Source organism: Rhincodon typus, chromosome 26, assembly GCF_021869965.1.
Source record: "Rhincodon typus isolate 14 chromosome 26, sRhiTyp1.1, whole genome shotgun sequence".
NCBI lineage: Eukaryota > Metazoa > Chordata > Chondrichthyes > Orectolobiformes > Rhincodontidae > Rhincodon > Rhincodon typus.
Window position 1 is genome coordinate 17,208,596 of NC_063357.1, and position 14,276 is coordinate 17,222,871.

A 14,276-nucleotide genomic window follows, 5' to 3' on the forward strand; every position below is an offset into this window, starting at 1 on the left:
GTGTTCATCCAGCCCTGCACCTTGTTGTCTAGGTCAGAATTGTGCTGTTTTACATTTACTTATCATAGTGACCCAGTAATGTGCACTAATGCTGGCCAGTACCCACGCCCATGTACCACACACATTTCAAGTCCAATCTAAATGATGAGAACTGGTTATTAGAAAATTAATATTGTTGGTCATGTGATCTTTAGGCTCAATGGATGCCGCAACAAATGACCCATACAGATGAAGCTCAGCTGAGACTGGAGAGAATCTTCACTACTTCAGTAAATAAACATGCCATGCTTTGACTTTTGCTTGTGTTGGGCTGTTGGCACGTTCTTGCCTAAATGTAGAATCTTGTGTGAACTTTATGTACACCAGACATCTCCCCTTAAACCTCTTTTGATGTAGGCAATGTAGATAAATTGTGCTAATTAGTCATTTTCTGCAGGTGGATATACACTCTATATTTTGTGCAGTATTTCAATATCAAAACTTGCCCAATGTAATCAAGTGTAAAATGTTATAATTTGTAGCAGGATTAAGTGATCGGTCCCAGGAATACAAATCTTACCTGGTCCAGATAACTCTGATTTGTAAAACATTGACTGTCGTTTGAATTTAGTATAAAAAGACCTTTTACTCATCTAGGATTATTCTTGTGGTACTTGATGAGTAATGCGATTAATTTTTATCATAGTGGTCACCTCTTTTGTTTTGAATGCTAATCACAGATAAATTGAACCCAGTGAGCAAAGAGAAGTTCCCTTTCAAATTCTCTTCTATTACAGGCTAAACATTGCAACTTCTGTTTTCAAGGCATCATGTGGCAGATTAATAGTTCAATAGTCTCACATATAGTTCCTTGCTTTGCTTTGAGTGGTATTGTTCTGCAGACATATGTTCACTTGCGAAAGTTTTGTGTAATAGTTCATAGAATTATGCAGCACAGAAAGAGACCATTCAGCTCTTCATGCCTGCGATGGCTCTTTAAAAGATCGATCTGATTCGTTTCACACCCCTGCTCTTTCCTTTTCAAGTACATATCTGATTTTGTTTTGGAATTTACTCTTGAAGCTGCTTTTCCACCCTTTCAGGCAGTGTATTACAGATTCTAAGAAAACTTGCATTCTATTACCAAATATTTTAAATCCTTACCCTCTGGTTATTAACCCTCTGCCAGAGGTCACTTAAACGATTTGAAAAACTTTGTTACTATTTATTCTATTGATTCGTTCATAGTTGTCATAATTCCTTGACGTAATATCTTATCAATATTAGAGCATTTTGGTTTAGGTTTTAATCTGATGTGGTGATAAGAGAAAAATATTTTTGCATGTTTTTTTTAGTTTCGCATTTACACTTGGGCTAGGAATACAGGTACACCTGTTCAAAACCAGAATTGTCCAAAATTGACATTTTTAGAATGTGCCACTTTTTGTATTCAAGTAAAATTAACTTACATGGACGATTGGGCTATGCACTGCATGGCACTGGAATTGTCAGCTTCAGTGCTGGTGTGCTGGTCTGTTTCTGTGCTCTAAGCAACATTCCACTCCCCCACTAAACCCTCCCCACCCCATCCCCTTCCATACACCCTCCGAAAAAATCTAGATTGATCCAAAAGTCAGCGCAGTTTCAGACCTAAGGCTGCCATTTTTTTAGATAATGTACTGAATAAAGTATGCTTTTTTACACTTCATATTTTTAGTACTTTCTTTCATCGCATTTGTTACCAGTTTCGAAACTTTGTCAACATTGTCACCTGTGCCTTGAAACCTACAACATAGAAGAAAGGCATATGGCCTATTCTGTACATGTTAGCTCTTCAGGACTTTTTTTGATGAGTGATTTTGATTAGGAAAATATATTCTCACGAGTGAGTGGGCCTTTAACTAGTGTTTATAGATCTAAAATCATCAAAGAGCTGTAGGTAGGTGAGGAGGAGAAATTTCATTTTTTTGAATTTTTGAGATATATAATAGACAAGAGAATTAGGAAGACTTTTTATGACAGTACTGTAAGGGCTTAATGAACAGATTGAAGTAAACAATTTATTTGTTAATATGTACTGACATCTCAAGTGATAATTCAACAAAATGAATTGCATTCTATTTTGGTGTGAAAAATTGGATTGGAGAAATTTTTGTTTGCTGTCAATAGATTTTAAAATCTTAAGATTTCTGTAGTTACAGTGTGCACAGTACTTGAAGTTACATGGTAGATTCAAATTCTGAACGTAGTCCTCAGAAAATTGTAGCTTTTTTTTACAAACTTCATTTTTCAATATTTGCCTTAGTTTTGTAATATAACTGGAGGCGTAAGCTATAATTTAAGTATTTGACAAGTTTCTGAAAAATGTGTCCCAGTGGTAGCTTAGCTTCCACTTTAAAATTTATCACCATTGACCTCTGGCACCTTTTAGTTGTTTGAATAAATCTACTACTAGGTTTAATTAATAAAAACAATTAATAACCTTTCAGTTCAAGTAAATGAACTATTAACAATTGATTTTTAAATGTAATGAATTAATGGAAAAATATAAATAAATTTAAACATAGACGCTTTTTGCATCCCTCAATGTTGATTAGCCTGTAGTATGCATGATGTAGCATGATGCGTGAGAATCTATCTGAAATGTTAGTTCAGTTTAAATATTAATATCTCAGTCATAGTATTCACATTCCAATTTGCTTTAATGAAATATTTTTTAAACATGTAATTTGATTTAGATATCATGGCCTATTTTCATCTTGCGTTGTGCTTCACTCAAATCTATAAAATTCACATGGTGAAAATTATGAAATATGAAGAAATGTACTTTACTGAGGGGGAACAGAAAGAAATGGGAAACTGAAACTTGTGATGTTTGGACATTTTGCTTAAAGACTGTCGATGTACTATAATAGTCAATACTGCATTGTGTTTTTTAGCTGTATCTGTATGCGTGTAGTTATTTGCTTAATAACTTCATCTTTTGTTATTCTTACTTTTTACATCTGGATCTTGTTTCTTTCACATTGCATTGTTGTCACAGCTGGAACCTGCGATCCCACCTACCCAGAGCCTAGTTCCCTCTCAAGATTCCTCCACTCGCTCCAACGATCTCGCACAGGCAGGTGTCTGGGCTGGTGTCTGTGCCCGTGTGTCATGCTGGACTGTAAGGCTGCCTTCATGTCTATCCTATGATTCCCACACCTCTGCTACAGCTCTTTGTTTGCCTTGCTTGTTCTTTTCCTGCTACTCTATTTTTCTAGTGGTCTACACAAAATGCAAAAACTGCATCAAAAGTAATTCACCTAGTGATCTAATTGAAATTAAATAAAATTTGGGATTTTTTTCCAAAAGAGGATTTATTAAATAAAATTTGGGATTTTTTTCCAAAAGAGGATTTATTTGACAATAATACTCCCAATCCCAATTAACATTGTGTCTTTTTGGTAAATTTGGAACTTTGATCAATTGATTTTTGGAATGATAATTATTTGACCATCTTGGTTTTAAGATTTATATTTGTGATCTGTCACTGTAATATATTTGTAACAAGGTATTTTGCGATGCTTAATTTCATTTAAATTAAGCCACTGTTTGCTGAAGTCTTCATCAGCATCTGGAAGGGATTGTGAAAGTGACATGTCTGTGCAAAATAAAACTTTTGCACTTTATACACTAAAAGCATCTGCGCCAATGTCTTGAGGCTAATTTAGTTTTGAATTGTTGTCTGAACTTAAACACAAGCCCTTTTCTTTCCGTCCTCACCCTTTCCTACTAAATACCACAGCTTCCTGTTCCATTTCCTGTTTTTTTTAAAAGTTAGGTTTTAAGAAGTGGAATAAGAATGTAAAATTCTATTTTTCTGTACAAAAATATTGATGCTAGAATTTGACAATGTAAACATTTGCTTTCATCACTGGTTTAGAATTTCTTCTCTTCCCACATAAAACATCTTTTTTGTTAAAAAAAAACTCCATATACATAACAAGCTTTCCATATACATAACAAGCTTTAATTTATAGAAACATGATTTCTTCAAAGAAAATTGTAACTGCCTTTTTCGCATTCATGAATTTAAGCATACTTAAGACTTTGACTTCTCTGGGAATGGAGTTGAAAATAAAGGTATACAATTGTGCAAGATAATTTGATCTTGAGGAAGATCACAATTGTTTCTCCTATCCTGGCATTTTCAAGTGTTACTTGTACCATTGTAGTTCCTCATCTTTTCTTGGTGCCACTTCCTTCTCTGGCTTCCTATTTCTGTAGACCAAGATGGCAGTGCATGGAAATAATGGCAAGTATTCAAGTCAAATTTCACATTCTGAGGAAGCGGCAGGGGCAGACTTATTTATGACTAACCTTGTATGACAGTGTATGTGCTTTCCAATATTGAGCAAGCACTGTTCCTGTCAAATTTGGCTGAGTCACTGCCTTTGTTTTCGCCCAATTACCTTGATTCATGATGCTACCTTTTGAGATTCATGTAGTTGACTGGAATACCAGACTTTGCCACTTGTCCTGACAAGTTTAATACCTATTTTTAATTAATTCTGGTAAATTTACCTGTGAGTATTCGCTGTTTGCTGCAGATCAAAATATCCAGAAACTGGTGACCCTAGTTTGTATTTAATAAAAAAGAGTTTACTGTTTTTAATTTTCAGATGTTTTGAATTTATCTTTAACATAAGACTTTAAAAAAAGACAGTAAAGTTGCATTATACTTTAAAAATTAGCATCATGCTTAAACATCAAGTTTTATAGTTTTGCTTCAATTTATTCTCTGAACGTGGAAGATGTTGGCAAGGCCACATTTATTGCCCACATACTTGATGATTGGGGTAGCTCCATTCAACTGCAACAGGCTTTGTAATGATTTGTAAAGGTGAATGGTTTGGTGGGCCATTTCAAAAGGCATTTGTGAGCTCTATAGAATTGAATGGTCACATATAAATGATATGGTGTAGGATAAATAGTTTGGTAATGCCCTTCAGAAAAAGAAATCCGTTATTTATGCACACTGTAAACCAAAAATAATGAACTAAAAATATCAGCTATGCAATCTCTGAACAATTAAATGGAAGGCATCAGAAATGGTCAATTGTGCAATCAAAACATTAAACTTAGATAACCAAGGTTGCTCATGTGCAAAAGAGAACGAAATGTGTTTGTATGTTAGAAACTCGAATAAACCATTGAATGTTAAAGGTGACAGATACAATATAGCATTCTTTAAATCATGGTTTGCTTTTTTTTTGTTGTGCTTGGCTTGTCTGCTGCTCACCAGAATCAGGTGGAAGAGGTGTCAACAACTGTGCTTCAGTCTTCAGCATCTGCTTCTTCTCAGCCCCAGGTTGGCATTTAATCTAAACACTGCTTTTGAGAAGTTGCCTTCTGTGAAGTACTTGCATGTTATATAATATTAAACTTTGTATACTTCCACTTCCTTGTACATTTATGTTTGCTCAATAATCAGGTCCAAACATTGGTTGTTAGCAATCTGTCCCTATCTGGCAATATCTTCTGCAATGCCAGTGGAGAATTCATTTGATAAGCTTATAAACTTTTGCAATAGTGTTGGTATCATAACTTGATAAGAATCCATCTCAAGAGAATTTCATTCAAAATAGACAAACTTAAGTTTTAAAGAAAATTTTAGCCTAATTATAGAGGTTAGTGATTTTAAATTTCATTTTTTCTTTTCAATTTCTTCATTCGGCTTCTTGCTTTGGCTCTAGATCATAACAGTTAAAGGATTATAAAATAGCAATGGGTCATTAAAATAAATCTGGAGTAACTTAGAAATGTTATTTTGGACTAGATGCAAGTTATTGCCATCATCTTACATTAAAATATCTTTGTATAATATTTATTCTTTGTCAATACATTAACTGTTCAGAATTTGCTATTTCTATCAAGTGGGTTTGCTGATTGGATCAGAAAGATGTGTGTAAATGTGTGATTTAGGAAGGTCATTATAAGTACTGTAACATGTTAATCCTTTCATCATTTTAGCTGGCAATAAACGTTCATATAGGACTTTATTAAGTAGCTATATTTCAGGATAATTATTTATAGTGTGAGTAGTGGGAAAATCAGAATTGTACAATTAACTTGTATAACAAGAATTGCCTTCTGATTTTCAGCTGGTAAAGCCTAAGAAAAGAACCCGTACTTGCACTAATTTGAAAATCTAGATGCAATAATTGTTAACTTTGTGCAAAGCCAAATTAATATCATAATGAAAGATTGGCAACTTGAACTCCTGCATCATTTTAATGCCAACACCATTGTTCAAGGACATTTTTGCATCAGATATTACTTCAATTGAAGAAAGTAGTTTTTAAATGTTAATTTTCTCCCCTTTTTTTGAATGGTGTGTTGCGCTATCAAAAGCTTACTAATTCACTTGATTCTTCACGCTTGGTGAAATTTGTGTAAACTAATGATGCAATATATTTTCACTTGTCCATGTAAATCTAAATCCAGAGGCATGTGATATTTCCCTATATAACTTTGCATGAACTGGGCTAAGTGTATTTAATAGTAATTGACAGACCAGATCAGATTTTCTTAAATAGCACAATTTCTTAGGTTGGATGCTTCCAAGCAAAGACTGTCAAAAGGACACAAAATGTGCAAAAATACTCAGCAGGTCTGGCAGCAGCTGTGGAGAGAGACCTGTTAACTTTCAGGTTGACTGTTCAGAAGGGTCTTATGAATGAATAGATCTGAAACCTGTGTCTTTCTCTTTCCACAGGTGCTACCTCATCAACTGAGTACTTCCAATATTTTCTGGATTTCTTTTCAGATTTCCAGCGTCCATAGTGCTTTGCTTTTGACTGCAAAGAGTTTTCTACAATATTTGGTGGGAAATGTTTGACAGATGTGAAAATTGAGATTATTAAGTCTTCATCTTTGTGTTGTGCTACTCTTGAAAGGGCTGCTTTGATAACACCAGCAAGACCTTGTTTGGATTGCCTTTGGTTGATAAATCTGAGATTCCGTTTTCTAGATTTGTTCTGACTTGGTGTTTCCTCATTATTGAGAATCCGCTTCCTACAAACAACTGATTCAGACTTTTGCAACATTTGCTGATGTGTATGGATAGCAGTTCTTCCAAACCAATTGTGTCTTCTCTTAGGGAATGATTGCATATTATTTCATTCTGACTGGTGATCAAGTTCACTTCAGCCCATACATTTCACATCTGCAGGCTTGATAATTAGGGTCAGCCCTTTAGGTTCAAGCTAACAGATGAAGGATATAAATGGATGTGGAAGTAATGTAGCTGCTATTAGTAAAATCCTCCAAAATATTTTTTTACAGATATTCAGTCATCTAGTCTACAGTTTCAATTGCATTATTTACGATGTTTTCGCCACTGTACAGTTTTATGCTATGTGAACCGTAATGTCTAAACATTCAGCATTGCAAGACCTAAGTACACATGTGCTATTTGACACAAATTCCACCCAGACTGAACTGACCTGTGTAGATAATCATAACACCATGGCAAAGCAGTGTTAGACATTTTATTCAACCAATTTATGTAGGTCTAATTTCTGCATCATACAGATGAGATTTAAGTTTCCTTCATGTAACAATACTCGAATATATTAGTGACTGAACTTTGTGATATGTTGATTCTTCATGTTCTAAAAGAGCTGACAAGGGAACTTTTGGTTGAGAAATGGACAAAAGCTTGGCAAAAAAACAAGATAGTCTAATATAAACTATCACCTACCTTTGTAAGTGCCTAAACAAAGATTTGTATTCCATAAGAGAATATATAGCAAGATACGTTTTGAAATGGATTACAAGATGCAAATCCTTAGTTCGTCAAGTAATTTGAATTCCTTTTCCCACTTTTCCAATTATAGTTGAAGACTGAGGAGCAGATTGCTACAGAACAAGCATGGTATGAAGCAGACAAGGTGTGGCTGGTTCACAAAGATGGATTTTCTTTAGGTAATTTCAGACGGATTTTTAAAATTCATTAATTTGCTTTACACTTATTCTTTCATACTTTTGGTTATTTTTAATTTCAGTTTTAAATCAAAGAATTGATCTAGCAACAGTTGTCATTGTGAGAGTTCCAAACTTCTACCACATTTTGCATGAAGTGGTATTTCCTGATTTCATCTCTGAAGGATCTGCCTCTGATTTCTGACCTTATGCTCTAGTCCTTTATTCCCCAGCTAGTGAAATAGCTTCATTTCCTATTCCTTTTAACACCTGGAAGTGCCAATTAAATCAATTTTTTTAAAAGTTCTAAATCAAAGAAATATACCCCTGGATTGTGTAATGTCTCTCTGTAATTTTAAACTGTTGAAGCCCACATATCAATGTAGTAAATTAACATTGCAAGCTTTCCAGGGCCAAATATCCTTTCTAAGATGTGATGCCCAGAACTGCTTAAAGCCCAGGTGGGGTCTATCCAGGGCTTTCTGCAGCAAAAGTATGACTTCTACCTCCTTGTATTATTTTCATAGAATCATTCAATCCCTACAATCCAGGAAGAGGCCATTTGACCCATTGAGTCTGCACTGACCCTCCAAAGAACATCCCACCCAGACCCATCCCCCTACTCTATCCCTGTAACCTGGTATTTACTATAGCTAATCCACCTAGCCAGCACGTACCTGGAAACTGTGGACAATTTAGTGCGGCCAGTTCATCTAACCTGTGCATCTTTGGACTGTGGGAGGACTGGAGCATCTGGAGGAAACTCTCAGACGTGGGGAGAACGTGCAAACTCTACAAGGTCAATCACCCAAGGCTGGAATTGAACTTGGATCCCTGCAAACCACTGTGCTACCATGTCACCACATTTTCTGTTCCTCTAGACAGAAAAGATAAGCATTCTGTTAGCTTTTCTGTTTTGTTTTGGACATTTTTGTGACATTTTTTAATGACATGTATCTGGATTCCCCCTTGTTTTTCTGGACTCCAGTAAATATAATCCTAACTATATGTCAGTCCTACCATTCCAGAACTCAGTCTGGTAAACCTTCGCTGCACTTCTTACCTTCCTCAGATAAGGACAGTGAAGGATGTTATCTAAGAGTACAGCGGGATGATCGACTGTGCTAGTGGGCTGAGGAATGGCAGATGGAGTATAATGCAGATAAATGCGAGATATTGCATTTTGGTAATACAAACCAAGGCAAGACTTAGACAATTATTGTAGGGCCTTGGGGAGTATTATTGAACAGAGAGACCAAGTACAAGATCAAGACTTGAACAGAGAGTCCAAGTACAAGACCAAGACCAGGTACATACTTCCGTGAAAGTTGTGTAAGAGGTAGACAGGGTGGTGAAGAAAGTATTTGGCAACATTGCCTTCATCAATCAGAGCATTGAGTACAGGAGTTGGGATGTCATGTTACAGCTGTACACAACATGGGTAAGGCGACATTTGGAGTACTGTGTACAGTTGTGGTCACTGTTCCGTAGGAAGGATGTCATTAAATTGAAAAGAGTGCAAAAATTATTTGCAAGGATGTTACCGACATTGGAGGGTTTGAGCTATAAGGAGGGGCTGGAAAGGCCAGGACTTTTTTCCCTGGAGCATAGGAGGTTGAGGGATGACATTATAGAAGTTCAAAAAATCATGAGGGGCATAGGTGACTAGCCAAAATTTTTTCCCAGGGTGGGGGAGTCCAAAGCTGGAGGGCATAAGCCTAAGGTAAGAGGGAAAAGATTTAAAAGGGACCTGAGGGGCAACTTTTTCACATAGAGAGTGGTGTGTATGTGGAACGAGCTGCCAGAGGAAGTGGTAAAGGTGGGTACATTTACAACATTTAAAAGATATTTGGGCAGGCACATGGACGGGAAAGGTTTAGAGGAATGGGGCCAAATGCAGGCAAATGGGACTACTTCGGTTGAGGAAATGTGGTCAGCACAGATGAGTTGGGCGAAGGGCCTGTATCTGTGCTGTTTGACTCTGTGCCTATTCCAGGTGCGACCTGAACAAGGCCATGTATCGTTGCAGCAAGCTATTCCTGCTCCTTAACTTGAATTCTCTTGTAATGAAGGCCAACATACCTCCTTTAGTGCTTGCTTCATCTGCACGCTTACTTTCAGTGACGGGTACACGAGGACACCCAGGTCTCATTGCACATTCCCCTGTCTCAATTTTTAGCCATTCAGGTAGAAATCTGCCTTCCCAGTTTTGCTACCAAAGTGGATAGCCTCACCAAGTTCTTAATGAATTCATTGAATAACAAAGGGTCCAACACAGATCCTTGTTGGTACCACTGGTCACAGCCTACCAATTAATGTAGCTATTCATTATCTTCCCTCTTTATGGTCCAAATTGTCCAGCCTTAAGATCATTGGAGGTGGTATGTAAGTTGGGTGATGAATGTCAAGACCCTGAAGAAATTCTGATACTGAGAAATGCATGTGAATGGTCCGAATAGTTTGAAAATTAGCACTGGGCTGAATTCCATTTCCTAAGTCCTTCCAGAAATGTGTGTCTGGCGGGTGGGGGGTTTGGGGGGGGTGCAGATATGTGGGCCTTAATGGTGTACATTATTGTTCTCTTCCTTTGTCTTTCTCTTTAACTTTATGCTTTTCTACTGCACCAGTCCACTTTTCTATTTTGATTTTCCTCCTGTGCCCAATTTCTGGGCCAAATAATCAAATAACCAGTATACGTAGCATTGCTTTTCTTGTAGAAATTCCCTCTCATCTAATCAAGATCTGGAAAACGAGACTGGAAACTGCCTATTGCTATAGATTAAGTCATCATACAGTTTTAACTGATTCCTCAGTTGTTACTTTATGCATATCTAATTTGCACAGCTGTAGTTTAGTGGACTAGGTGGAAGGAGTCCATGTTCACATAGTGAATGTACTGTCATGTACTGAAGCAGTCCATATTCAAATGCAATAAGATCTAGACAGTATTCAGGTTTGGGTTGTCAAGTGGCATGTAACATTCATACCACACATATGTCAGGCTATTGGCATCATCAATAAGAGACCATCTAACAACTGCCCCTTGACATTCAATAGTGTTACCATCACTGAATCCTGTCCCCCAGCAGCCCTCCAGCAACATGCTGGGAGTTACCATTGACCAGAATCTCAACTGGATTTGCCACAAAAACAGAGTGGCTACAAAACAGGTCAGAGGCTAGGAATACTACGACAGGTAACTCACCTCCTGTCTCCCCAAAGCCTGTCTATCATCTACAAGCTATAAGTCAGCAGTGTGATGGAGTACTTCCCCTTTGCCTAGATGGGTGCAAGTCCAACAAAACTCAAACCATCCAGGACAAAGCAGCCTGCTTGATTGGCACTGCATCTATTAGCATCCTCTCCCTCCACCACCGACACTCTGTAACAGCAGTGTGTACAATCTCCAAGATGCACTGCAGACATTCACCAAAGACCATCAGGTAGCACTTTACAAACAGCCACTTCTATCTAGAAGGACAAGGGCAGCAGATACATGGGAACATCACCACCTTCAGGTTCCTCTCCAAGCCACTCACCATCCTGACTTGGAAGTACATCGCTATTCCTTCATTGTCGTTGGGTCAAAATCATGGAATTCCCTTCCTAATGGCATTATGGGTCAACCCACAGCAGGTGGACTGTAGCGGTTCAAGAAGGCAGCTCACCACCAGCTTCTCAAGGGCAACTAGGGACGGGTAATAAATGCTGGCCAGCCAGCGACATCCACATCCTATGAATGAAAAATAAAAAGATAGGCTGAAGTTGGTGTTTTGTATCATTGTTGTCATTGTCTTCAGTTCACAAAAGCCCTGCATTTAGCAGATACAAAACAACCATGAATATTTATAAATTAATATTAACTTCTGATGACTGTCCGGAGTTTGTACGTTCTCCTCAGGTCTGTGACGGTTTCCACCGGGTACACCAGTTTCTTCCCATGGTCTAAAGATGTGCAGGTTAGGAAGATTGACCATGGTAAATTGTCCATAGTGTCTAGGTATGTACAGGATAGGTGGATTAGCAGTGGTAAATGCTGGCTTACAGGGATAGGGTAGGGGGCTGGGTCTGAGTTGGATGCTGTTGAGAGGATCGGTGCAGACTCGATGGGCTGAATGGTCTCTTTCTGCACTGTAGAGATTCTATGATTCTGTGAATGGCAGACATTGCAATTATGCAGACAACATAGTAAACAGCAATACATAAAATTGTGTTTTTGGACTACGTAATATTCTAAACTAATTTACTTTTTTTGCTGAAGCTGCCTATTTAAAGACTGATGGTGGCACGTCCAACCTTCCAGAAGGTAAAGTGAGGATAGTACTGGATCATGATAGAACAATACTTGATGCAGATGAAGATGATGTGGAAAAGGCAAGTTCAGTAATTTGATACAACTATAATTGACAGGAATTTTTTTTCCGTTATTGATTTTATTATGAAATAAATTTCAACACCCTTCAATATATTACTGAAGGATTGTTTAACATTATTTTGCTTCCAGTTGTAAGGGTAGATTTTTAAGTATGCTATATATAAATGTAATCGTCTATACATCTCTAAACCACTGCAATTACAGACTAATTAAAATGAGTGTCTGTAAACCCATTGTGATGCACAAGGTCATATTATTAAATGTGAGCTTCAATTAGTGCATACTTAAAACAGTAATTTAGTGCAATGTTTATGATGCTAATACAAATTGGACTTTTTCTGCCTGTCACAGGAAATTTGTCAGTTTATCAGACTGTCTTAATAGGGTTAAGGCCCAGGAGTACTTCTGTACATTCTTGGTGGAGGGGAGAATATCCCAAGCTTGTCTCTGCCAATCTGCACTGAAGCTGTTTCGTTTTATTTAAGTGGAGTGTGTTTGAGGAAATCAATTAGAAATGCTATTGGTATAGATTTCTTTAGCCTAGTTGAAGACATTTAAGAATGGCGAGCTGTTTCTACATATGAGGTACACATTTGTTGTTACTTTTCTCCTTATGAGAAGCTAAGCTTTATTCTGTACTTCAGCAAGGACAAATTCAAGATGCAAATAGGTTATGAGGTTAATTTGCCAAGAAAATTCACTTGGCCCGTTCTTTTGGGACAACTCTTCTGCCATTTATTAGTCTTTGGAAAAAACAAAACTAGTTTTCCTTCCCTACTTACTTATTGTTACATTCATCAGGCAAATCCACCAACCTATGACCGAGTGGAGGATCTTGCATCTTTGTTGTACCTTAATGAATCAAGTGTTCTGCATACAATACGCCAACGTTATGGGGGTAACCTAATCCACACTTATGCGGGATCAAATTTGATAGTGGTGAATCCCCTCAGCTCTCCTTCAATGTATTCTGAGAAGGTATGTCTTTCAAGTAATCCTTACAGATATTTTTTATTTTATTGTGGTCTGTTGAAGTACCATATTGATTGCTAAGGCGCCATCAATTAACTTAATCACCTGTAGATCAAGTATAAAAAATGAGGAATATATTATCTAAACACTATAAGAGAGTCATGAAGTGTACTGTTATTTCAAAATTTTTTTTTGCTTTCAAAAAGTTAAATTTGTTTTAATTAAACAAGTTAAATAAAATGACAGCTTTCCTGGTTAGAAAAAAATGATCAATTAAGCAACTGAGTTATGAATACTGTACTGTGGTTGATCAATAGTACAGACAATTCTTGAATGCTCTCGTGCTAACGTTTCCGTTATAGGTTTGCTGCGCAGTGTTCCAGTGAAGCCATTGCAAGCTGGAGGAACAGCACCTTATTTTCAGTTCATGCTCTTTACATCACTTAGTATTGAGTTCAACAATTTCAGAGCATGAATACCATCCTCCCTTTTGAGTAATGTCTTGCTCTGGGCACCCATGTAACTTGTTCCACTCGCTCCACCTCCCCTTTATCAACACCATGAAAATTACAGTTTTTCAGTTTCCTTTTAGTTCTGAAAGAGTCATTGGAATCAAAGCATTAACTCTGCTTCTCTTTCCAAAGATGCTGAGTTTCTTGAATATTTTACGATTTCAGATCTCCTGCATCTGCAGTATTTCCCTTTTTCTTGAATATTGCATTGGCTTCTCGTTGTTCATTCTGTCAAAATTCAAAGTGCCTTTCTAGTAGCACTGAGTATTCCTAGAGCAAGAATTCAAGAAGGTGGCTCACCATCACCTATTCCAAGGCAATTACGGATGGTCAATAAATGTTGACGTTGCCAGCAATGCCCACATCCCATGTATGAATAATAAAACAAAACTGGTTAACACTTAAAATCCTTTCTCATGAAAATATATAATTGTGATATTAGGATTTCAAAACCAAAAATTGTCCATTGT

General features: G+C 37.1%; 1 protein-coding gene across 8 annotated transcripts in view; it reads left to right on the forward strand.

The window, feature by feature from the left end:
• myo18ab (myosin XVIIIA b) overlaps positions 1-14,276 on the forward strand; it is a 296,427-nt gene that overhangs the window by 105,709 nt on the left and 176,442 nt on the right. For 3 of the 8 annotated variants that reach the window (XM_048612570.1, XM_048612572.1, XM_048612571.1), the window contains exons 3-7: positions 3,023-3,145; positions 5,267-5,332; positions 7,863-7,950; positions 12,209-12,321; positions 13,124-13,300. In XM_048612570.1, the coding sequence (XP_048468527.1) occupies positions 3,023-3,145; positions 5,267-5,332; positions 7,863-7,950; positions 12,209-12,321; positions 13,124-13,300 (567 nt within the window). Of the gene's footprint in view, positions 1-105; positions 270-3,022; positions 3,146-5,266; positions 5,333-7,862; positions 7,951-12,208; positions 12,322-13,123; positions 13,301-14,276 lie in introns of those variants that run through there. The other 5 variants (XM_048612574.1, XM_048612577.1, XM_048612576.1 and 2 more) reach the window with 3 other exon arrangements.